Source organism: Anolis sagrei, chromosome 5, assembly GCF_037176765.1.
Source record: "Anolis sagrei isolate rAnoSag1 chromosome 5, rAnoSag1.mat, whole genome shotgun sequence".
NCBI lineage: Eukaryota > Metazoa > Chordata > Lepidosauria > Squamata > Dactyloidae > Anolis > Anolis sagrei.
Genome location: NC_090025.1, coordinates 163,972,527 through 163,996,796, shown reverse-complemented (window position 1 = coordinate 163,996,796; position 24,270 = coordinate 163,972,527). Strand labels below are relative to the sequence as shown.

At 38.0% G+C, this 24,270-nt stretch overlaps 1 protein-coding gene across 2 annotated transcripts; it reads right to left on the bottom strand.

Annotated features, from left to right (window-relative positions):
- Positions 1-968: 968 nt before the first annotated feature.
- Positions 969-19,345, bottom strand: DMC1 (DNA meiotic recombinase 1). Of its 2 annotated transcripts, XM_060777048.2 has the most exons (13): positions 18,158-19,345; positions 17,620-17,664; positions 16,903-17,049; positions 14,806-14,888; positions 11,116-11,168; positions 10,156-10,197; positions 9,300-9,369; positions 8,494-8,585; positions 7,327-7,400; positions 7,105-7,219; positions 5,673-5,733; positions 4,616-4,732; positions 969-1,664 (listed from the first exon to the last, which is right to left on the bottom strand). In XM_060777048.2, exons 1-13 carry the CDS (start codon positions 18,212-18,214, stop codon positions 1,595-1,597), a joined length of 1,026 nt encoding a protein of 341 aa, XP_060633031.1. In that variant the 5' UTR covers positions 18,215-19,345; the 3' UTR covers positions 969-1,594. The 2 variants fall into 2 exon arrangements, with proteins under 2 accessions (XP_060633031.1, XP_060633032.1); XM_060777049.2 differs by lacking the exon at positions 4,616-4,732.
- Between the last annotated feature and the right edge of the window lie 4,925 nt (positions 19,346-24,270).

Genomic DNA, 24,270 nt, shown 5'->3' with positions numbered 1-24,270 from the left:
GGTATATCAGCCTAACAGCTAGGAAGCCTAAATTGCCTTGCATAAATACTAGTGTATATTTACTACTAGGGAGAAGACTGATTCAAGCATATTTTTAACTCTTCTCAGGAAGATCATACTTTACAAAAAGGTTATAATCTCTAACAAGGTCATGCCTTTCCAAACAGTGTGAAAACCAATTAATTTCCGAAAGGGTCATGCTTCCAAAAGCCTGTGGAGATTCCTAGTTTTCCCGGTACTTTCTTCCTTCTCTCCTTTTCTTCCTCCCTTCCCCTCATACACATGTCACCTAGCAACAGCTTTGTTCCTTTTCTTTCCCTCTGGGCTCAAAAGGAGTAGGTTTTTTAATAGTTCAAACCCTTCAATTATTTTAAGTTGGCTAATGAAGGGTATGTGTGCCATGTTTGGTTCATCAAGCCGTGGAGAAACCTTTTTTATACAAGCCAGCCAACGAAGACACATATTTTGCCATAAAGGATAACCTGTGTAATGTTTGGGACAGTTAAAACTGAGGAAGCTGGAATTCAAATCATCACTCTTTGGGTGATGATTTGAATTAATGCAATTAATGTGAAATTGATGCAGTTTGTCACAACTTTAACCTCTATAGCTTAGTAGTATAGAATCCTGGATTTATAGTTTTACACTTTACAGGGTCCTTATAGCCTTCTCTACTAGTGCTAACCACTCAGCAAGCTTCACACATTGCCCAAGCTTGGACAAAAGGATATGTTGCAGTTACTTTAAATTGGAAGCAAATAGCCGTAATCTTGTTAAAACTGCACCAGAGGAAGAAAAGGGAACAGGCAGAACATGATACCTGGCATGTGCATTTACTAATAGCTAAACCCTTCTTCTGGGTTTGGAGGTACTCAGCATCACCTTCAAGTAACAGTCTTTAGAGACAAACATATAGAATATCATGGTGGATGAGATTTTGTAGCTTAAGGCTTTTCACAGACGGAAAATCTGGCAACTGTTAGTATTTATTAAAAGCAGAAATACAGTCATTTAATTTTCAACAAAATAAATCTTTCAAGACTCGTGTAATTTTAAAAACTTTATAAAGACTACCATTCCTCCTGCACAAACAATTTCCATTTTCCAATACAACTCTGGTTGATCTGGAAACTATGGATACAAAGTACAATTCTTAAAATGATAGTAAACTAATATGAGTTCATTTTCAGTAACATTCCAAGATGTTTATTTTCTATTTTTCATGTATATAGAGAAAAACTGCAACAATATACAAGGGTCCTTAGATTAAGGTAGGTTGTTTAAATTAAATATTGTTTTAAGAAGAAAAAAACCCAGTATCCAGTAATAACCAGGGTCAAATATCTTAAAAAATCATTTCATATATTTTGCGGTTTGTTGGTAAGTCTTCATTTTCAAGACAACTAGGTGACTCTTAACCTGTGATTAGTATGTCTTGGCACCTTACCTCTGCCAAGCTACTTGTTGCCAATTTTTTAAAAAACCCACAAAGCCCCCAGCAACCAGATTTTAAAAATTGAATGTGGAAATCTGAATTTGATACAATGAATGCTGAACCAATGAAGTGCCTCAGCTGTTCACCACAACAACCTGTCTACTCTTTGGCATCTCCAATTCCTCCAGCCGTTATTGCAAATGTGGCTTCATTTTCAGGCATTTCAGGGCTGAGGGAAAAAAAACAAATTGATTCCAATTTCAGTATGGATGTAGGTGTGATGTTTAGAAAAATTGAACTAAAGTCTTACAGATGGATAGTATTTAAATTTTGCTCAAACATGAGTAAAAATGCTTAAGAAGATTTTTTTTACTGAATGTATTGTAAAATTGAACATGGTAGACATAATCCTTATTTTACAATTATCCTTTTTGTCTTACTTTGCTTCTGAACAAAACAATCACTACTTCATGTGTTGTCAAAAGATTTCATGATTGGAATCACTGGGTTGCTGTGAGTTTTCTGGACTGTATGGCCAGCTTCCAGAAGCATTCTCTCCTGATGTTTCACCCACATCTATGGCAGACATCCTCACAACCTCTGAGGATGCCTGCTATAGATGTAGGCGAAATGTCAGGAGAGAATGCTTCTGGAACATGGCCATACAGCCCGGAAAACTCACAGCAACCCATCACTATTTAATCACCATCTATACACACATAGAACTTTAGATCTCTGGTCTTGATTATTTGGAGAACTGCATTCTCCCTTATGAACATACCAGTGTTTTGAGATCTACTAGGGAGGTCTCTCTCTCTGTCCCATCACCCTTGGAAGCCACATCTACACTAACCATATAATGTAGTGTAGATGGGGCCACAGTTACAGCTGGTGGGTGTTCTTGGTGGTTTCCTCCAAGCTCTGAAACTTCCTTCCTAAGGAAGATAGACTAGTATCCTCCCTAATTCCATTGCACAGACAGGTGAAGACCTTTCTGTTCCAACAGGACTTTAAGGACTAAGCAAACAAGGTTTGTTTTGAATAAACAATATGCTCAACTTTCCGTTATTTTTGTTGTGCTGATTTTCCCCAATGATTTAAGTTTTTAACTGGTTTTTATTTTATGATAGTTTATCGTCTTTTAACATTTATATTATTTGTATTTTAATTATTCTTTTTAATCTGTTCTAAACCGCTTTGAATCCCAAACTAGGAAAAAGGCATAAAACAGCAACACTAGTAATATTGGGTTGCTGTGAGTTTTCCAGGCTGTGTGGCCATGTTCCAGAAGCCATGTTCTGGGATATACAGCCCGGAAAACTCACAGCAACCCAGTGTAGTCTTCAACAACACTAGTAGTATTGTTGTTGTTTTGTGCTTCAAGTAATTTCCAACTTATGGCAAATCTAATTTCTTCAGACTGTTTGTCTTTTTCTTTCTTTGAAGGTTGAACAGGGATTTGAGCCCTTCAGACTGCAAATGTGTCCCCTTAACTCAAACTTGGGCTTCAGAAAAAAAATTGGCAACAGTAAAGGTTTCCTGATGTCACCTAGTGGCTGTTTTAGACATTTACACGAAGTTGTTGTGCAATGTTTACTGAGGGTGCTGCAGAAGACACTTCAACTATACCTCATAAAAAGGGAAAATCAGCCTGTTTAGCAAGTCCTGCAAATACTGTTTTATTATCAGTAAATGTTTGATTTTAGGGCCAGATAAACATTTCTCAGACATCACAAGTAGAAAAGTTTAAGAAGCCATGTTCTATAGTAGCAGTAGTAATTCCACCTGAACATTAGGAAGCATTTCCTGACTGTGAGATCTGTTCAGCAATGGAACTCTCTGCCATGGAGCGTGATAGAGGCCCCTTCTTTGGAGGCTTTTAAGCAGAGGCTGGATATAGCCATCTGTCGGGGGTGCTTTGAATGCGATTTTCTTGCTTCTTGGCAGGGGGTTGGACTGGATGGCCCACAAGGTCTCTTCCAACTCAATGATTCTATGATTCTAATGCACAGATAATAATCAAGTGCTATACATTTTTTGGTATTATTCTAGCAGGAGAAATTGTAGTGGACTTTTCAAATGTTGGGGCATACAATATGTTCATATATCATTAACATCAGCCTTCAAGCTAGAAAGCTAGACTCTTTCACATATCTGGTACTAATTGATATTCAATGCTGGCACCATCCCATCCTAATCAAATCAGTAATGAAATCTACACATTATTTTCAAAATATGTGATATTTGTGTAACTCTGTAATTGCACTCAAGGTTTTTAAAAGAATCAAGTGCATAGTTAAATAGCTAATTTTGGTGTTTGAGTGGATAATAACTAATTCCATGGAAATTAGTTCCATTAAGTAGATATTAATGTTAATTACTCAAGAGACTGATAGAGGTATCCTTGCCTTCTGCTTAATAGCAAGGAGATTGCTCTGCTTTATTGTCAGAATCAACACATTTACTTTAGAATTAGGCTGTGTCCAATGCGTCATCTATCCTCGCCTTCACAGGTCATTGTTTCCAACAAATGTACTGACCCTGTTCTCAAGACACTATATTATGGCTCACAAATGGAAATTCACAGCAAGCAACAAATAAAGAAGTGGTTTCACCAATATGCCATCTGGCTTTCCCAGCAACAACTTCCCTATATGCCTCAGTAGCACATGTTCAGACCACCATAATGGTCATGCATGCTCATGCAATCCATGCCTACTAGTCTGCTCTTTCAGTTTTCCCATAGTTACGAATGGGGGTTCAGATGGCAGATGCATCACCAGGAAGGTATGTCAGGATGACAGTGACAGCATCATTAAGATCCCAACCTAAATATGAATGACAGACAGCAGTCTTCCTGTAGATACTTTATCTAGAAGTGTCCATGTTCAGTAAATCTGAATACTAAACAACACATTATATTTCTTGATAAGGTAAAGCCTTAGCTCATTAGTGATAACTTCAAATTATAAACACTGATCTTTTGAGGGAGTGAAAAAAGTCAGAAATTACTTTTTCCTATTATTTGAAATGTAAATCTTAATTCCAAAATGCAATACTGTACTTAATTTATTGAAGTTTATTTTTTCCACCCTTTCCAAAGCAGAATTAGACACTAGTCACAATAATCAGGTATTCTGTAGCAGGAACTCTTATCAGTTTATTCATACTCTACATTACCTGTCATATATCTTGGCAATACGCAGCTCTCCTCTGCCCTTCCTTAAACTAATCCTGGTTGTGGAAGCATGAGCAAGGATGTGGCCTCCAATTGGCTTCTTAGGGTCTGCCTGAAAGCTGAATTAAATAAACAAGCAAACCAACTGAATGTGAATTGTTAATGCAGTTGATTTTGATTTATGGGCAAGATCCTTTCCTGATCTACATACACATTACATATCTTACACCATATCACTTATACCTGGTAATTTTCTGATTTAGCTGGAACCTGATGCAAAAAATCCCAGGTGACATAGATCCAAAGACTGAGTTCAAGCATTCTTGAAAGCAACAGTGGTCAGACTGCAGCCAAACTGCCTGTGGCATTCCAGCCATAGTGAAGAAGCTATAAGTAATTTAAACGTGGGGAAAATCCATATTCAACCTGTGATGGCTGATGTTTTGGGGAGGCTGGATTCTGTCATTATGACATGATACTTGGGATGGCAGACTATCAATGGATTCCTGTCCACTTCACAAATGAGAATGCATAAACTATGCAGGCCTTTTAATCCACATATTCCACATAAATATTTGTTATTAATGAAGAATTCTTTTAAAAATCACCACCATTATTAAAACAAAAGACCTCAAATATACATAAGAAAATGATACATAATTTATTTTATTTTGGGGGGGGGGGGGGAAACACAGCTTCTTTCACTTTCACTTTTACTATTCCAGCTTGGGCTACACATTTGTACTCTTCCTTAGGTGATTCACCCCTCCTCTCATTCTATATACATACTTGTTTTTGCTTTCACTTCCTCCTTGAGTTTGCTGTGTAGCCACATAATTTTTCACATTTTTCTTATTTTAATTCTTTCATGTGATTTTTTGTTATTATGCTTTGTCAACCCGTTCTTCCAGAATTCCACCTTTTCTGGGTATCTTTTTCCTTTATCTTTTATCTTTTCTTTCAGGTGAATCTGCCTCATAAATAGCTATCTAAACATCATTCCAAGACTACTTTAGTTTTTATTTTTGTGGTTCGTAATACCATCAGGAAAATGCTTACGTCATAGTTGCTCCTGGGTCAGCAGTCATCTGGTTTGTCACAAAGACAGCCACATTGTATTCTACAAGAATAAAGACCAAAGGAAAAGAATAGGCATGAAGAAAGAAAACTAACTTAAATAGAATTCCCACTGGGAATCTTTTTCAGCTTGGTAGCAGTGCAACATTTACGTCACCATGTACCCTATGAAGTGGGCTGCAAGCAATAGAAGTTCATATAAGATAAAGACTTTTTAAAATTTAAGGAGCAACAACACAATTTTTACACCAACTGATGAACATTGAACACAGTTATCTCCCCAGAAACAGAAACATTCAGAAAACGTGATTATGTAAGATTCCATGCCAGTGGAAAATTCTGCAGGCGGATATCTTTTAGTTCTATCAAGACTTTTCAGTCAGCTGCTATATTTTATTCGATTTTCCCTAATACATTTTAATGTAAATATATTGCATTTTATCTCATTTCCCTAACAATGAGCTTTGAACAATGTCTTGAAGATTATTTATTTCTTTAACATGTGCTGACTTTCAAAACAACAACTTTCCCAAAGTATAATATGGTTGAGAACTAGAAGCTAGAAAGCTTTTTTTAATGACACAAAGCAGGATAAAGCCCTTTCTAAACCATTCCTAACAAATAGCATAATGGTCTGAAACAGAAAGAAGAGCAATTTAAAACTATTAAATATCAGAACTATTTATAATGCCTACATCGTATATATTAAAGTTATGGAAATAATCTGTGACCATTGTTTTTGCTTCGTTAATTTTCAGGCATAAACCTGCCTTTGCACTTGATTCCTTGACACTGAGCAGTAATTTTTTCCATTCTTTGTTATTTTCTGCTAGTAATATGACCTCATTTGCATATCTTAAATTATAGCCACCATGCTATATTGTTTTACAAATATTAAACGAGTTAAGCACTAGGGACATTTTATTCTAGTGACAAAATTTTCCTCGCCTTTGCTTAATCTGTTGCATCTGTGCCCTAAAAACAATCAATGTGTTTACTTGAAGGAAACCATCTTTACTGCTTCTAAGACAACAGGAATACAGATGCAAGTATTAAAACCATTTTCATTTCAAAATTACTGGGGAGTATACCAGACTTAGGAAGTGCAAATGACATGTATTTCAATGCACAGGAAGTTGTTTGGACTGAGGAAAACATCTTGTAGATTTTCAAAATAAAATAGGCTTCTGCAGGAACAAAATCTGAGACTCCCAGATATTTTTTCCCATGTGGAGATGTCCTTATCCAATGTTTTCTAGTAACATGGAGATCTGAATATGAATTTCTCACAACTGTTCTGGTAAATTGTTTGATAATTATATTGTAACTTTTGAAAGTTTGAATGAATTACATAAAAACTCGCTTTTTATGAAGGGAATCAGCAACATCTTATTGTCTGTAATGTTTCGTCTACCTTCTGATATTTTCTGAAGCCTTGATAGCATCTGAGCCAGTTTCTGTTGCCTTTCAGCCAGTTCCCCACGACCACTGAAGTCCACGCGGAACAGGGCCATAATGGAATCAATAACCTGCAGCAATAATTGTGTGAGAAAGATTTGTAAAAAGTTAGTTTCAAAACACGCAATATATATGTTAAGGAAGTAGAGCAAATAGCTAACAGGAACATCAAAAATACCAATAGTTTGAAGATGCCAGGTTCTTCGTGGAATTTGGCAGCAACGAAGTCAAGCAATTCCATCTGATGCTCACCTTGTGCCATGGAAGAATATTAAAAACAGGGAAAGCAGTTTGCAACCAAAGTTGAAGTTGTAAGAAAGAACACCAATATAATTTATCTGCAAATAGAGCTATATTCTAGTTGCCTCATGGTAGCTTTATTTTGCCCTGGTCAAGATTTTTGTATCCAAGCCTATAAAACGCTTTGAGCCCACTATTTCCTATCTAAAATTTCACATTTTAAGAGAATCTAAATATCCAACCAGTAAGAAGAGTTGTATATACTAATAAAATTCACACCTAAATCACATTAAAATAATAGACTATTCATTTTCCTTTTATTATAAAAACTCTTTTAGTACAATTGCCTGTAACTGCTGCAGAATTTCACCTGAGATCTGTAATAATGTTATATTCAAGGTTATCTCCACAAAATATCATAGTTAAGATATTTTTTAAATCCTACTCAAGTATTCAAAACAGCTTCTCTGCAATAGAAAAATGAAAAATAATATAATGTATGCCTTGACAAAAAATTAAAATTAATCTTATATCTGTAACTATAGATTATTTAACTCCTTTTCTTTCCTAGGGTAACTGTACTCTTTATGCTGCAGATAAAGCCCACGGCTTGTTGGGTGCTTTGATATGCATTCAATGGAAAGAACTTAGAAGCACAATGTTTTTCCTCTTTGTGAGGAAAAATATACTGTGGGTCTTCCAAATGTAAATAACGCTTATAGTTTAATTTTAAATGTAGGTCTTTAAAATAATACAATAGAATTTACTTTTATTTAGAATCATAGAATCAAAGAGTTGGAAGAGACCTCATGGCCCATCCAGTCCAACCCCCTGCCAAGAAGCAGGAATATTGCATTCAAATCACCCCTGACAGATGGCCATCCAGCCTCTGTTTAGTACATTGATTATTGGAATTTCCAGTAAAATAATACTATACATGTGGAATAAATGAGAATGCATTACCATGAACTTGATCGCAATACAAAATGCAAGGAGAAAAGTGGCTGTTTTTGTTTTTGTTTCTCCTTGCATTTCTATATTTATGACAATTAGTTAATCTCATAATTCGAGAGGATTTCCAGTTCGAGCTGAATTGTAGTCTTACTAGTATATGCCCGTGCATACAGGACATTGTCAAGAACTGCATCATGATCTGCATTGAAGCGATCAGCAATATCACGAAGACGGTCTGGACGACTGGAATGTTTTCTAGTTAAGGAATATCTTTACAAACTAGTTTCTGAAATATAAAAGTGAAGATCCAATACACACATGCAAATAATAAAAATAACATCAAATAACATAAAATAACATAAATTATTTAATAAAAACCAATTACTTGTTTGGCACAGTCTGCTCAATAAATGTCAGCTTTAATAAAAAAAATAGCTCTGTTTTTTTCACTATAGGCAGTCCCCACATTACAAACATCCGACTCATAGTTAAGAACGGGAGTGAGACAACAGGAACTGTGAGAAATCTACCCTTTGGAAGGGAATATCACTTCTGGAAGGTGTTTCTACTGACACTTTTTCACCAATACTTCTTTCTACAACAAGCCAATTTTTTCAAAATCCAGTGGTCACAGGGACAGAAAGTAAGGTGAAATCGTCTGAATAGGGGCCTAGACAGCAAAACAAATACTACAGGGGTCTTAACTCTTCCTTTTGCTATCCAAAGCTGGTGTGTATGTATGAATGTGTATATGTGTGTTTCTATCTGGAGTTACAATTAAAAATGTACCTGTTCCGACTTACATACAAATTCAATTTAAGAACAAATCTGCAGACCCTATCTTGTTTGTAACTTCTGGAACTGCCTATACAGTTCATACTTCTTGTTGTATTATTAACATTAGGAAACTCTTCCAAAACATTCTGTTAGAATACAATATCTTAAGAGAAAGGATACAAAGTGTTTTCTGTGTCAATGAAGATAATTTTCCCACCAGTATAATCCGCTCCTGGAAGTTGGGCTGTCACTATATAATGCATAATATTAAATGACAAATCTAAAAGCCTGGTAACTTGCAGTCAAGAAATCATAATTATGTATACTGCCAGTATAAGAGATATATAGATAAAACAATTCTCAGAGTCAAACTAGATGTAAAGGGAAATGCAATAATTCCACAGGTACATGTAACCCACTGATGAGATTTGCAAATTACACCTGTGTTTATTTTCCAGAAAAGGAGCCCCCGGTGGCGCAGTGGGTTAAAGCACTGAGCTGCTGAGCTTGTTGATCGAAAGGTCGCAGGTTCGATTCCGGGGAGCAGCGTGAGCTTCCGCTGTCAGCCCTAGCTTCTGCCAACCTAGCAGTTCGAAAACATGCAAATGTGAGTAGATCAATAGGTACCGCTCCAGCGGGAAGGTAACGGCGCTCCATGCAGTCATGCCAGCCACATGACCTTGGAGGTGTCTACGGACAACGCTGGCTCTTCAGCTTAGAAATGGAGATGAGCACCACACCCCAGAGTCAGACATGACTGGACTTAATGTCAGGGGACTACCTTTACCTTTTACCTTACTTTCCAGGGTTTACTCACAATACAAATGCTAGTGCAAAGTGTTAAAATGGGGAAAACATGCTGTTTCAAACAGGTATTTTTTAAGATTGTTATGGCATCAAATTGCTGCCCTTTTGTAAACCGCCTTGAGTCACCTTCGGGCTGAGAAAGGCGGGATAGAAATACTGTAAATAAATAAATATCCTTCAGCAATCGAGGGACTACCTCTTGTCTTTCATTGGATTGTTACATACATACCACAGAGAGTATGGGAGAGCTGTGTTTTGCCTGTTCGGAATTCTAATAAAAAAGTCAAAAACAGAAATACATTTTAGTACTAAAGATGCTCACCTTAATATTTCCAACCATTAACACAATTTTTAAATCTTTCATCACAAAGCCCATGCCATAGAAGGTCTACAGGTGTGTGCAGAGGCAATAAGATGAAATGATTAACTCAACAGAGCTTTAACACACACACACCAGATCTTGCAATGTCATCCAAGAAGAGATATTATAATACAGTTCACAGACACCACATTTACAAGGATGTCCTATTATAATTCAAAATAAAGATACGACAGCGTCTTGGATTTTGGCCTGTTCCTGGGGCTACTGGGGGCTCTGATTCAGAAAATTGTATTGGATCAACTGCATCAGCTCTAGTTTCTTAGATATTATAATCAGTATTCTCTATGGGCAAGCAGATGAAGACTGGTAGATGGCATATCTCAAAAATTAGAGCTGATAGAGGAAAACTTTGCCATTTTTAGAATCAGGAAGTCAAGTATAGCCAGAAACAGGTCTAATATTGGAGGCACCAAAATGTGTATAGGCCAATGTAATGTTTGCAAACCTTACCTAGCTGTTATCAATCACAAGAGGAAAGATGTGATTAAGAATGACCAGACTGTGGGAAAGTAAACACAATAACCAACACCATTAAGTTGGCATTGTACCAAAATGTATTTTTGTTTTCTCAGTGCAATTCCAAGTAGAAAAAAATGGGCTCCTTGTGTTAGAGAAGGGGCTGGTGTTAGAAGATCCTTAGGACACGACTTAAAATGAACTTTCATTTAAAGTAATCACATAAACACTTGTGTCAGCCACTCCAAGACATAAACTGGTATAATCCAACAGAAATGCCAAAAAGGACATTGCAGAGAGAGAAACAAGCCAATAAAGTCAAGCACAGTAAACCCATGCACCCAGACTCACCTCCAAAGGCTTCTGTGATTGCCATGCTTTCAATCCCACCTCCCAGAAGCTTACTAGAAGATGGGAGAAAGAAAAGGTTAGTAAAATAAGACTATGAAGCAAAGAAAGCAATGTGAAATTATTATTTATTTTGTTTTATATATTATCTACCTATGTGGAAAGACTGCATTTTATTTTTGTTGTTGTTCATTCGTTCAGTCGTCTCCGACTCTTCGTGACCTCATGGACCAGCCCACGCCAGAGCTCCCTGTCGGCCGTCACCACCCCCAGCTCCTTCAAGGTCAGTCCAGTCACTTCAAGGATGCCATCCATCCATCTTGCCCTTGGTCGGCCCCTCTTCCTTTTGCCTTCCACTTTCCCCAGCATAATTGTCTTCTCTAGGCTTTCCTGTCTCCTCATGATGTGACCAAAGTACTTCAACTTTGTCTCTAGTATCTTTCCCTCCAGTGAGCAGTCGGGCTTTATTTCCTGGAGGATGGACTGGTTGGATCTTCTCGCAGTCCAAGGCACTCTCAGCACTTTCCTCCAACACCACAGCTCAAAAGCATCGATCTTCCTTCGCTCAGCCTTCCCTAAGGTCCAGCTCTCACATCCATAGGTTACTACAGGGAATACCATGGCTTTGACTAGGCGGATCTTTGTTGCCAGTCTGATGTCTCTACTCTTTACTATTTTATTGAGATTGGACATTGCTCTCCTCCCAAGAAGTAAGCGTCTTCTGATTTCCTGGCCACAGTCTGCATCTGCAGTAATCTTTGCACCTAGAAATACAAAGTCTGTCACGGCCTCCACGGTTTCTCCCTCTATTTTCCAGTTGTCAATCATTCTTGTTGCCATAATCTTGGTTTTCTTGACGTTTAGCTGCAACCCGGCTTTTGCGCTTTCTTCTTTCACCTTGATTAGAAGGCTCCTCAGCTCCTCCTCGCTTTCGGCCATCAGAGTGGTGTCATCTGCATATCTGAGGTTGTTAATGTTTCTTCCAGCAATTTTCACCCCAGCTTTGCATTCATCCAGCCCCGCACATCGCATGATGTGTTCTGCATACAAGTTAAAAAGGTTGGGTGAGAGGATGCAGCCTTGCCGTACGCCTTTCCCAATCTTGAACCAGTCTGTTGTTCCGTGGTCAGTTCTTACTGTTGCTACTTGGTCCTTGTACAGATTCCTCAGGAGAGAGACAAGGTGGCTTGGGATGCCCATCCCACTAAGAACTTGCCACAATTTATTATGATCCACACAGTCAAAGGCTTTAGAATAGTCAATGAAGCAGAAGTAGATGTTTTTCTGAAACTCCCTGCCTTTCTCCATTATCCAGCGGATATTGGCAATTTGGTCTCTCGTTCCTCTGCCTTTTCTAAACCCAGCTTGAACATCTGGCAACTCTCGCTCCATGTATTGCTGGAGTCTTCCTTGCAGGATCTTGAGCATTACCTTACTGGCATGAGAAATAAGGGCCACTGTACGGAAGTTTGAGCAGTCTTTCGCATTTCCCTTTTTTGGTATGGGGATATAAGTTGATTTTTTCCAGTCTGATGGCCATTCTTGTGTTTTCCATATTTGCTGGCAAATGGCATGCATCACCTTGACAGCATCATCTTTTAAGATTTTAAACAGTTCAGCTGGGATCCCGTCGTCTCCTGCTGCCTTGTTGTTAGCAATGCTTCTTAAGGCCCATTCAACCTCACTCCTCAGGATGTCTGGTTCTAATTCATTCACCACACCGTCAAAACTATCCTCAATATTATTATCCTTCCTATACAGATCTTCCGTATAGTCTCGCCACCTTCTCTTGATCTCTTCAGCTTCTGTTAGGTCCCTGCCATCTTTGTTTCTTATCATACCAATTTTTGCCTGAAATTTACCTCCAATGTTTCTAATTTTCTGGAAGAGGTCTCTTGTCCTTCCTATTCTGTTGTCTTCTTCCACTTCCATGCATTGCTTATTTAAAAATAGTTCCTTATCTCTTCTGGCTAACCTCTGGAATTGCGCATTTAACTGGGCATATCTCCCCTTATCACTGTTTCCTTTTGCTTTCCTCCTTTCTTGGGCTACTTCCAGTGTCTCAGCAGACAACCATTTTGCCTTCTTGGTTTTCTTTTTCTTTGGAACGTACTTTGTTGCTGCCTCCTGAACAATGTCGCGGACTTCTGTCCATAGTTCTTCTGGGACTCTGTTTACTAAATCTAGTCCTTCAAATCTGTTCTTCACTTCCACTGTATATTCGCTAGGAATGTTAGTGAGATCATATCTAACTGGTCTGTGTATTTTCCCTGATCTCTTTAGTTTTATTCTAAATTGGGCAATAAGAAGTTCGTGATCTGAGCTACAGTCAGCCCCAGGTCTTGTTTTCACCGACTGGATGGATGTCTGCCACCTTTGGCTGCAAAGGATGTAGTCAATCTGATTTCGGTGTTGACCGTCTGGAGAGGTCCATGTGTAAAGCCGTCTTTTAGGTTGTTGGAAGAGAGTATTCGTTATACACAGCGTGTTTTCCTGGCAGAATTCTATCAGCCTGCGTCCCGCTTCATTTTGTTCTCCCAGACCATGCTTGCCTGTGATCCCAGTTGTCATTTGACTTCCCACCTTGGCATTCCAGTCTCCTGTAATGAAAATAATGTCTCTTTTTGGTGTATTATCCAGTAGGTCCTGCAGATCCTCATAGAACTGATCTACTTCTGCTTCTTCAGCAGCTGTGGTTGGGGCATATATTTGGATCACTGTAATGTTGAAAGGCTTTCCTTGCACTCGAATTGAGATCATTCTGTCATTTTTTGGGTTGTATCCAAGCACCGCTTTAGCGAATTTCTTATTAATTATGAAGGCTACTCCATTTCTTCGATGTTCCTCTTGTCCGCAGTAGTAGATCTGGTGGTCATCTGATGTGAAGTGGCCCATTCCAGTCCATTTCAGTTCGCTGACCCCCAGAATGTCTATCTTTAGTCTTGACATCTCACCAATAACAACATCCAATTTGCCCTGGCTCATAGATCTTACATTCCAGGTTCCTATGGTGTGTTGATCTTTAGAGCATCGGATTCGTCGTTCGCCTCCAGTACCGTCGGCCGCTAGCCTTCCTTTCGGCTTTGAGCTAGCTGCGTCATCACATCTGGGGCTAATTGAACTTATCCTCTGCTCCTCCCCAGTAGCATTTTGGCCATCTTCCGACCTGGGAGTCCCATCTTCCAATGGCATACCGACATATCTCTGGTTGTACTGGTCCATTTAGTTTTCTTGGCAAGGATACTGGAGTGGTTTGCCATTGCCTTCCCCAGGGATCACGCTTGGTCTGACCTCTCTGCCACAACCGTCCCATCTTGGGTGTCCCTTCACGGTTTCGCTCATGACATCATTGAGGTGCTCAAGCTCCAGCGCCCCGACAAGGCGGTGATCCTTTGCTGGAGTTTATTTTTGTACTATGTAGGAAACAGTACATGTTGACATTTTCTAGTTCACAATAAAATGTGCTTTTAAAGTATCTTCTTTTACATCTATTCCTTAAATAAATTTCATAATATTCACATGGAGAATAATTTAAACTCTAACTTCTTAACTGACTAGGGACTATTCAATATGGCAATGGTATCTCTAAGTGCTTACCTATTGGAAACTTATAAGCAAAATAAAACCAACAGAGCAGCAACAAAACATGTGCAGGGAAGGTTAAATAGAAAACAGTATTTATTGTTTACTAACTCAAACTCTTGGCTTCCTGTGCTGATATGAAATACCATCTTCCGTTTCTCACTGTACTCAAAAGCAGTTAGAAATCCTGGTTCCTGTGTAGAACACAAAGCAGTTGAAACAGATTAGGATCCTAAGAGAAGACACTGTTATTTAAGAAATTTAAAATCCTTTGCATATTAATAAAAGACAACAATGCTGGATCTTTAAATCAAAACTTACTCTTTTCTTCAATCATGTTTACTCAGAGGTAAATCTCATTGACTGCAAGCATGAGATTGCAACCTTAATGGATTTAGAATCAGATAATCTTGACAATTTGGTTGATAATATTTTTTAAGAAGACAATGAAATAAATCTTCACATTTGCAACCGAATCAGAAAACCATTTCAAATTTCGGAACCAATGAATTTATTATTAATTTTTTTCTTTGTGTGTTTACCATATACATCTTAAAATTAATGATTAACTGTATTTGTTTTCAAAGTGAACATGCCATGAGATACAGCTGTTTTTAGCTTCAAAACAAATCAAAACAAAATGGGAAAGAGTTCTACCAACCATAAAATATTCCACGTGGAATATATCAACAACTATAGTGACATATTATTAAAGTAAAAAGGAACAGAACTACCATCAAGTGGAAATTTTGGGCAAGGTTCTGTATGCTTTTTGTCAATGCATCTAATTATACAACAGATGCCTTGGTTTACAGTTTACCTGTTATTCTAAAGTAAATTAGCTCTCTATCCATTGAGAACTATGTATGGACTCAGTAATCCTTACATTTGAAGTAAGGATTGTACATATACAGTCTGAGAAAGTGTAGTGACCTTTGCAACTATTTTTCATCCCGGAGTGCTCACACCCCACTCTGGTGTTTTATAGTTATCCAAGGGCACCAGAATGAAATTAATTTTCCCCTCCCCTCCACCACTGAATCTCCGCCACACCAACAAAGGGCACATATGACAGACAAACTAGCAGCCACAACCCTCCCTTAAAAAGCCCCTTTTCATTTTAATATCTTTTTTATTAATGGTTCACAGACATGCATTGATATGTATCAATGCATGTGCAGATCGGATTTGCAGCAGCAAATCTCTTAAATAATCTATCCTTTTTCAACCCTTCAATAAACTGGATCTTACCTTGTAGATCTATACCTATCTTGTATATTTTACCGTTATATGTATTTAATATATTAATAATATGACTTCTGCCTGAGTCAGCCACAGGGGTCATTACCTCCTTGCTGACTCTGCTGGGGAATTCCCTGGATATCTAGGGGTGGGAAAAAACCCTAGATAAAGGTGGCAATCAAGATCAATTGTGTCCATGTAGGGATCAGCAGGCAGTTTCCACTTTAGATCTGATATTACAGGCTCATAATTGCTCAGCTGATTGTTCTATTAGGCTGAGAGATAGCTGTCCGCTGAAACCAAAACTCAAGATATATACAATCATTAAATTCCTTTATTTAACATCCAAGGCTTAATTGAAGATCATTATCTTTTGTTCTAAGGCTCCTCACCCTTGCCTTTCTCAGGATACTTCCTCATCACCATGGAGTGAAACAATTAAACCAATCAGAGACTCTTCTGTATTTCCTGATATGTACATAGATTTTCCTGGGCTTGCTGCCCTCCAGGAGAGCCGCACCCCAACAACTGATTGGCCCTCCTCAGGCCAACCCCCTTCCATCTCCTTCCCTCTACCAGGAATCCCCACCTGGAGGCGGCAACGTCACCAGAGCACCAGCCAATCAGGACACATGTATAAAACCTCGTGTCTCTGTATTGCATGTTATGCCTGTACATTTTTGGCACCAACCTTACTTGCATCCTTCCTGGATAGATCGTAAAATAAACCTTGGTGGCTGTCTTCAGCTGGTGAGTGTGTTCTTTATTCTGGAACACTGGCTGTTAGCATAAATGCTCGCCAGGAACAGACCCTTCATATCCGCAGTCCTAGTCCAAATTCAACCCCATAGTACCACAACAATTCTAATCTACAATGGCTTGCTAAGCATATTAACTATTATACATTCTTAACATCCAAAGGACCACTGATGATAATCTTCATTATGAGCAATAGAACTTTCTTACTATAAGCTTGTTGGCAGCCTCTTTTATCTTCTCCACTTTAGCCTCTGAAAGTCCCTTCACGTTGCATAGTGCTCGTTTTGTTGTCATTTGAATCCCTTTGATTGTACAAATTCCCACTGATTTTAACTTTTTGATATCAGCCACATTCTATGAAAAGAGAAAATATGATTTGAACTCTTGATGTCTGTGGATGTTATTCCTGGAACATTAATCAGTCACAATTTTATTTTTCCTTACATTTAGGTTTTTCTAAAATGGGTTTTTCAGTGCTGATTTAGGATTTTGACCCTGTTCTCCAGAGTCATTGTCATGGTTCAAACTACTATGCCACATTGGCTCTATACAATCTGTAATTTATTAGAACAGTGACACAGAATTATTATTTTTTGTCTGTTGAGATCATGGAGAGACACATTCAGGGTGGAAGGAGAATATGTCAGAGGAAGAAATATTTCAGTGCCTAGGACAAATGCCTGCAGTATGCAGCGGCGTCACCCTTTTCTCACTTTCTGCCACAATATTTTTTTTCTTTCTGGCACCATTCTCTCTGCTCCATATCTTTCTTTCTATCCAGCAGGGTGCCAAAGGAGAAACAGACCACTCTTTCCAGAGGTCTGAAGTTATCAAAGATTTTAAACATTTGACTGTGGATCTTGACTGGCTATCCTTTTACAAGACAGACAGTATTAGTAAAGAAACACTTTAGAATGTACTTACTATTCCATGCTTCTGTAAAAGATCAATATCCTGGAAAAAGGATTCCTGAGGGAATATGAAAAAAAAACAACAACCAGAAGCTTGGTTATTTTGCTATTGAGGTTGAAACAGATGTGGATCTCCACCCCAAGGTTAGACCAAGGATTGAAAGGATTTTGCTGTCTGACAGGTAATCTCTATCTGTTAGGAAGTCCTTCTTATCACCCTCTGGTTGCCTGGACTTACAATATGTATAGCATGAATGGGCAAAGTCAATAAACCACTCTTGGGATGCCAAATATGGGGGAAACATGCATTCTCCAGTGGCTGTCTGATCACTTCCAACCGCAGATACTGAGGTTCCTGGGTTCAGTTCTGATCCGCATTTAGCGAATACTGTGACCACTGTTCTAGCCTCAAACTGATTCCTGGGGTGTTTGTGTAGGTGCTGTACATTGAAACAAGTTTGTTTTAATCCACTACTAAACTTCATTATGCCTTCAGTATAGATAGAAGCATCCTCAATGACAACAAGTGCTGATCAGCTTTGAACCCTTACCTCATCATCTTGGTATCCTGGTTCTTCTTGTACAACTTGATCTTCCATAGATTTCATTGTGAAGGAAGTGGTTCTAAGATGTCAGTATGTACTGCAGAAAGCAATTATATAATGTTAACATATATAAAGATAAAAAGAAATATCAACAAATAGTATATTAACAACAACAAAACTGTATTATATCCTGCCCCATTTCCTCGTGGGGACTTAGGGTGGCTCACAGACATAAAATGGCCAATATTCAATACCCTGTACAGTAATAAATAAGTAATACAATTTAAATAAAATACAATTTAAATAGAAGTGCATTTTGAGACTGGCACTGATCTAAGTACTCTCCGAATCAATGACAAAGAAAGATAGATTAATAGGTCCTTTTTAAATAAAGGGTTAAAATTTAAGAAATGGTTCTTGGCATATTAGCCTTTGAAATTAATCTGGCTCATTTTCAGTTCACCATACTTGTGAATATTTGTAATACATATTTAAAGCAAAACTATTGCTGTAAGAGACATAGTTACTCTTCACACTAATGAGCTTTTGCAACCAGATTTATTTATTTATTATTCAAACTTATATGCCGCCACTCCCCTGGGGCTCGGAGCAGCTTACACGAACAGGCTAAAAACTAACACAATTTAAAAACAATTTAAAACAATTTAAAAACAACTTAAAAACAATATTAAATGTGCATCTTATTACCATATATATATAAGGGAAAGTTGTACATTTCCATTGAACCCCAATATTTCCTTCACTCTGAAGCAGCAATAACTAGTTTATCAGAGAAAAGTGCTAGACTCTCTTCCCTACATCACTAGATAATTTGATACTATAACCTTGCAGATTTTATATGGCATTGTTTCCAAGTGCTTCCCACACAAAAACTAGACAATCAAATTGTTTTGAGAAAACGAGACAGTAAAAATTGTAGATTTCACAATCTCAAAAATAAAGTTACTGTTTCACTTTCAGTATGTTTCATTCTCTTCTAATTATAGCATACTTGAACCTGTAGGATGACACTTGTCACCCAATCACTCAGCTTCAATTCAGTGAGATAACAGCTGAAAAGAAAAGAGTTATTGAATCAAGGAAAAGAAATTCTACTGCTTTCCACGCATCATGTTTCAAAATACCTTTTTGGAAAATATCAAAATATTTTTTCCTGAAGTGATATAACAATAATTATTGCAGTATTGAAAGGTGGGAAATAGTAATGGAAAAAAAGAAAAAGAACATGTCTATCTATTTTTGAAGATGACCTTGTTTCATCATTGTTCTCAGCTCTAAAATGCATAAAGATAGCCAGTTGGATCTGAAATATAAAGAGAATTCCACGCAGAAAATGCAAAATTAAAACCACAGATGTGAGAAACAGATAGGGCGTTGGATATCTGAAGTTGGAGAAGTTGCTGCTCATCTGTTTACGCTCATTTTTAATTTAGTTTTAATTAATTTAGCTACAAGCATAATCTACACATTTACAATGGCATATAGGCCCAGGAATAGAAAATAGGATTGCTGCTGAGGAAGGGAGAAGATGGCCTGCTCCTTACAATCCATGTACCAAATCTTGACGGATTTTACTTCAGCTTTATGAGGCATCATCCTCCATAGTCCAGAAGGGAAGGATAATTTCGGGAGTCTGGAACAGGCCATGCAACACACAAACACACTTTCATGCTACAAGAAGAAATGGATGCGGGATCAGGAGGAATGGTAACACCCACTAAAGATGATTGCCTAACTGATGCATATTAAGGCTACACTCACATAGGCCCAAAACACTGTGTCTTAGCCATAACATCAGTATATACAGATTATAGGGTTGACAATCTATATAAATAAAAATGTAATGTTTGTTTGTGGGATTAACATAACTCAAAAACCACTGGGCCAAGCGATACCAAATTTGGATACAATACACCTATCAGGCCAACGAGTGACCATCACTCATAAAAACACTGAAAAACAGTGAAAGAGATTTTAAAAGCCAAAAATTAAAAGTAATACATTACAACACATGCGCAAAACCACATATATACACATATAAACATACATACATACACACACAAAGCACATATACACAGACTGGCCGCAGCAATGCGTGGCAGGGGATGGCTAGTCTATATAAATAAAAAAGTAATGTTCATTTGTGGTATTAGCATAACTTAAAAACCACTCAATGAATTGACACCAAATTTGGACACAATACACCCATCAGGCCAATGAGAAACCATCACTCATAAAAACACAGAAGAGACTTAAAATGCTAAAAAAAAAAAAAAAAATACAACGCATGCGCAAAACCATATATATACATGGCAAACACACACATATACACATATATATACACACACAAAGCACATATACACAGACTAGGCCACAGCAAATATATAATATGGCTAATATATAATATTTCTGGTGGGTTTGTATCTGTGTGTAAAACCCCTCATGTATACATAATTACAGTTGCAGCAAGTATTTCAGAAAAGCAAATTTCTGAAATACTATGGAGATTAACTGAGGCAAGTTGCACTCTCTCAGCCTCAGAGGAAGGCAATGGTAAACAACTTGCCAAGAAAACCCTGTAATGGGGGCAATTTTCGGGTTCCCATAGACTAGAAAGGACTTGAGGGCACACAACAATAATATATTATGTTTGCTTCATAAGGATGGTAGGAACAAATCCCCAGGGTACACAAAATGTGCTCCATCGGAACAACTCCCACCAGATGACAGTGGAAGTCACCTTTCAAAGGATGAGGAAGTCTTCTGACACGCCTTAGTTATTTCCAGTGTGGGATTAAGTCACCTTTCCCAGATCTTTCTCAACATATATTTGTGATCTGTCTGTCTGTCTGTCTATCTATCTATCTATCTATCTATCTATCTATCTCTTTTTAACTCAGTGACACTGCTATAAAAATAAAATGAAAATATAGCAAAGGAATTTGCTGGGGAAAGAGGGCTTTGATGCTTCAAGCGAGAGGCGGCTCACGAGGCCAGACTAGGCCGAGTTACCTTCTTCTCCCGCTTGACCTGAGAAGAAAGCGAGCCTTTCTCCAAAAAATCTTGACTGAAAGGAATATTTGGACAAAAAATGAATAAGGAGATATTATGTATCGACTGTTTGTGATCTGTATTGGTATGAGCTGCCTTGAATCTTTTTTTGGAGCGAGGGGAGATGAAATGTATTGTGTCAAGCCATCACATTCACTAGGGTTAGGGGCACAGGACGTAAAATTACCAGGGAGAACACTTCTCTACAATTTCTTTACGTCTTCTTGCATGACTCTATAGCAGGCATGGGCAAACTTCAGCCCTCTGACTGTTTTGGACTACAACTCCCATCATTCCTAACAACCTCAGGCCCCTTCCTTTCCCCTCTCAGTCGCTTAAGCTTAAAGGAACAGCCCCTCTCAGCTAAGGAACAGCTAAGGAAACTAAGTATGTGTAATGTATTGTCGAAGGCTTTCATGGCTGGCATCACTGGGTTGTTGTAGGTTTTTCGGGCTATCTGGCCATGTTCTAGAAGCATTCTCTCATGACGTTTCACCTGCATCTATGGCAGGCATCCTCAGAGGTTGTTGAGGATCCAGCAGCTAGCTTTGGTGAATAAACATGTGAAGCAATGAAGACATATGAAATATCCTAAACAGAATGATTCCTAGTTTGTTTGTTTGTTTTTGTTTTTTTGCATAAACAGATTTTCTATGAAAACAAACAAATTCATTATTAACTCTCAGCCCCTTAGTTAGCATATGGAGTTGTGGAAAGACACATTATGGTGAAGCACAAAACTAAGATGCCGCAATTAGATGTGCTTTTCTAATTTCCAATTTCAAAATAAATTTTCAAAATGAAATAAAACAGGTATGTACACGTGCACAAGAATTATCTTTATTAAATATTTACCATGGGAACAAAGGATACAGCGTGATTTATCATCTAATTTACAAAGGAGGGGATTACTTTTCATTCCTTGGAAATGTCAAAAATCCCTTTAAAGGACTAACAAAAGATTCTGTATTTATAAGCTCAATCTTTCCTCTTAAAATAAGAACTAAAGACTAAGGAAAGAAATGACATATTTCCATTAAGTCCATATTTTCATACAGTCTCTCACAGCAAAACTGTTGGATAAAATTTACAAATCCTGATTAACCTGGTTTGATTTACGCTATCGTGCTATTTTATGTGTCTTCATATTGACCTCACAACCTCTGAGGATGCTTGCCATAGATGCAGGCGAAACGTCAGGAGATAATGCTTCTAGAACATGGCCATATAGCCCGAAAAACCTACAACAACTAAGTATGTTTAGTTTGCAGAAGAGAAGGTTGGGGAGTAATATGCTTCTTCCTTTCCTGGAAACTCTTGAGACCAAAGGCCAATGGCTTGTTGCATCAACACTGGCCCACAGCTCACCGCTGTGAATTACGAAGGTAAAATATGGTGTAAATATCCTTTTCTGGTGCTCAAGAAACTGTGAACACGGATCAACAGATTCAAATGACAAGAAAAGAGAATCAGGAGCAGTTGATGAACCAACCTGGCCACAGCATATTATCAGAGAACACAGAACTGCTGGACCACTCTAACAACCACCAGGTACACTACTACTCAGAGAAGCCATTGAAATCCACAAGCATGTGGACAATTTCAACAGAAAGGAAAAAACCATAAAAATGAACAAAGTCTGGCTCCCAGTATTTTAAAAACTCTAAAATCAGGACAGTAAATAAAGAACAACATTCAAAAACGGGAATTCCAGACAGGAAACAATTAGGGCCAGCTAACACATAACAACAAAGAATTTCCCCCCAGGCAGCAACCAGCCAGGCTTTGAAGCTGCAAGGCCATTAAATGCTAATCAAGGTGGACCATTGCAACATTCACACTTGCCTCAAACAGACAAGAGTTCTTTCTCCCACCTGGACATTCCACAGATATATAAACCCCATTTTCCTAGTTTCCAACAGACCTCACAACCTCTGCGGATAGATGTGGGTGAAACGTCAGGAGGGAATGCTTATGGAACATGGCCATACTTGGCCGAAAAACTCACAGGAACCCAGTGCTTCCAGCCATGAAAGTCTTCAACAACACAAATCAAGGGAACCTCTTTGATAGTATTGACAGTTGTGATTGGAAGTGGCTAGTTTTAACTACAGATCGTCTGCATTTTAAATTGTGTTTTTATTTTATTTGATGTATTAATAGTGGGTTTTTTTATACTCATGTACTGCTTGTGTTATATACTACACTTGTAGCACCTTGTAAGCCGCCCCAAGTCCCTTTATTAATAAGGATACCCTACTCCAGAGGATAGTAGACTATCCTTCACTATTGTTATGGGGTTACCATTTCCCATGGTGGTTTAACTGTGGATTCCTGCATGGCAATGGATTGGACTAGCAGACTCTTGTGGTTCCCCACAAATCTATAATTCTGTGGTTCTAGTTCCTATGTGTATCAGTGCAAACACATGCTCCTCTCAGCACATCAGAAGAGTCTGTGTGAGAGAGAAATGTTTAGCCCGTGTCCTCTCAAATATTTGAAAAAGAAACTGTGAAAGGACTGGGAGTTTTGTTTGAAATAATTTATTTTTACTACTTATGAATTACCTTTGTTGTTTCAAATCCTGAAGACATACGAGAGACACTTGAAAAAAGAGGTCTGAATTCTGTGCTGATGACCATCTATGCCAGCGCTAAATTCTGCAAAAGATTATACCTTGCAGGTACAAGAACGGATGTTTATATTTCCAAAGTGGAAAAATAAAAATCAACCTGTGGTAAATCATAAACTGTAAACGTAGTCTTGAAGAGAATGCATGTTTTCACAAACAATGGACTAAATCTTACTTCAGAGTTTAACAGTGTTTGCTAATCAAAAAGATCCCCCAAAACACATTTTTGTAGGGAATGTAAAGTTCCTTTGAACTGAAGCAGTGTCGTGTTTAGTTTTATAATTCTCTATATATGGCATATACAGTAGAGTCTCGCTTATCCAACATAAACTGGCCGGCAGAACATTGAATAAGCGAAAATGTTGGATAATAAGGAGGGATTAAGGAAAAGCCTATTAAATGTCAAATTACGTTA

Bases quoted from the DNA above. Each gene is read 5' to 3' on its own strand.
- DMC1 (XM_060777048.2), bottom strand. From the start codon at position 18,214: ATGAAATCTATGGAAGATCAAGTTGTACAAGAAGAACCAGGATACCAA. The intron at 10,198-11,115 runs GTGAGTCTGGGT...CTTTTTTATTAG, and splicing joins AATCACAGAAGCCTTTGGAG to AATTCCGAACAGGCAAAACA. The intron at 5,734-7,104 runs GTAGACGAAACA...TTATTCTTGTAG, and splicing joins GCTTCAGAAAATATCAGAAG to AATACAATGTGGCTGTCTTT.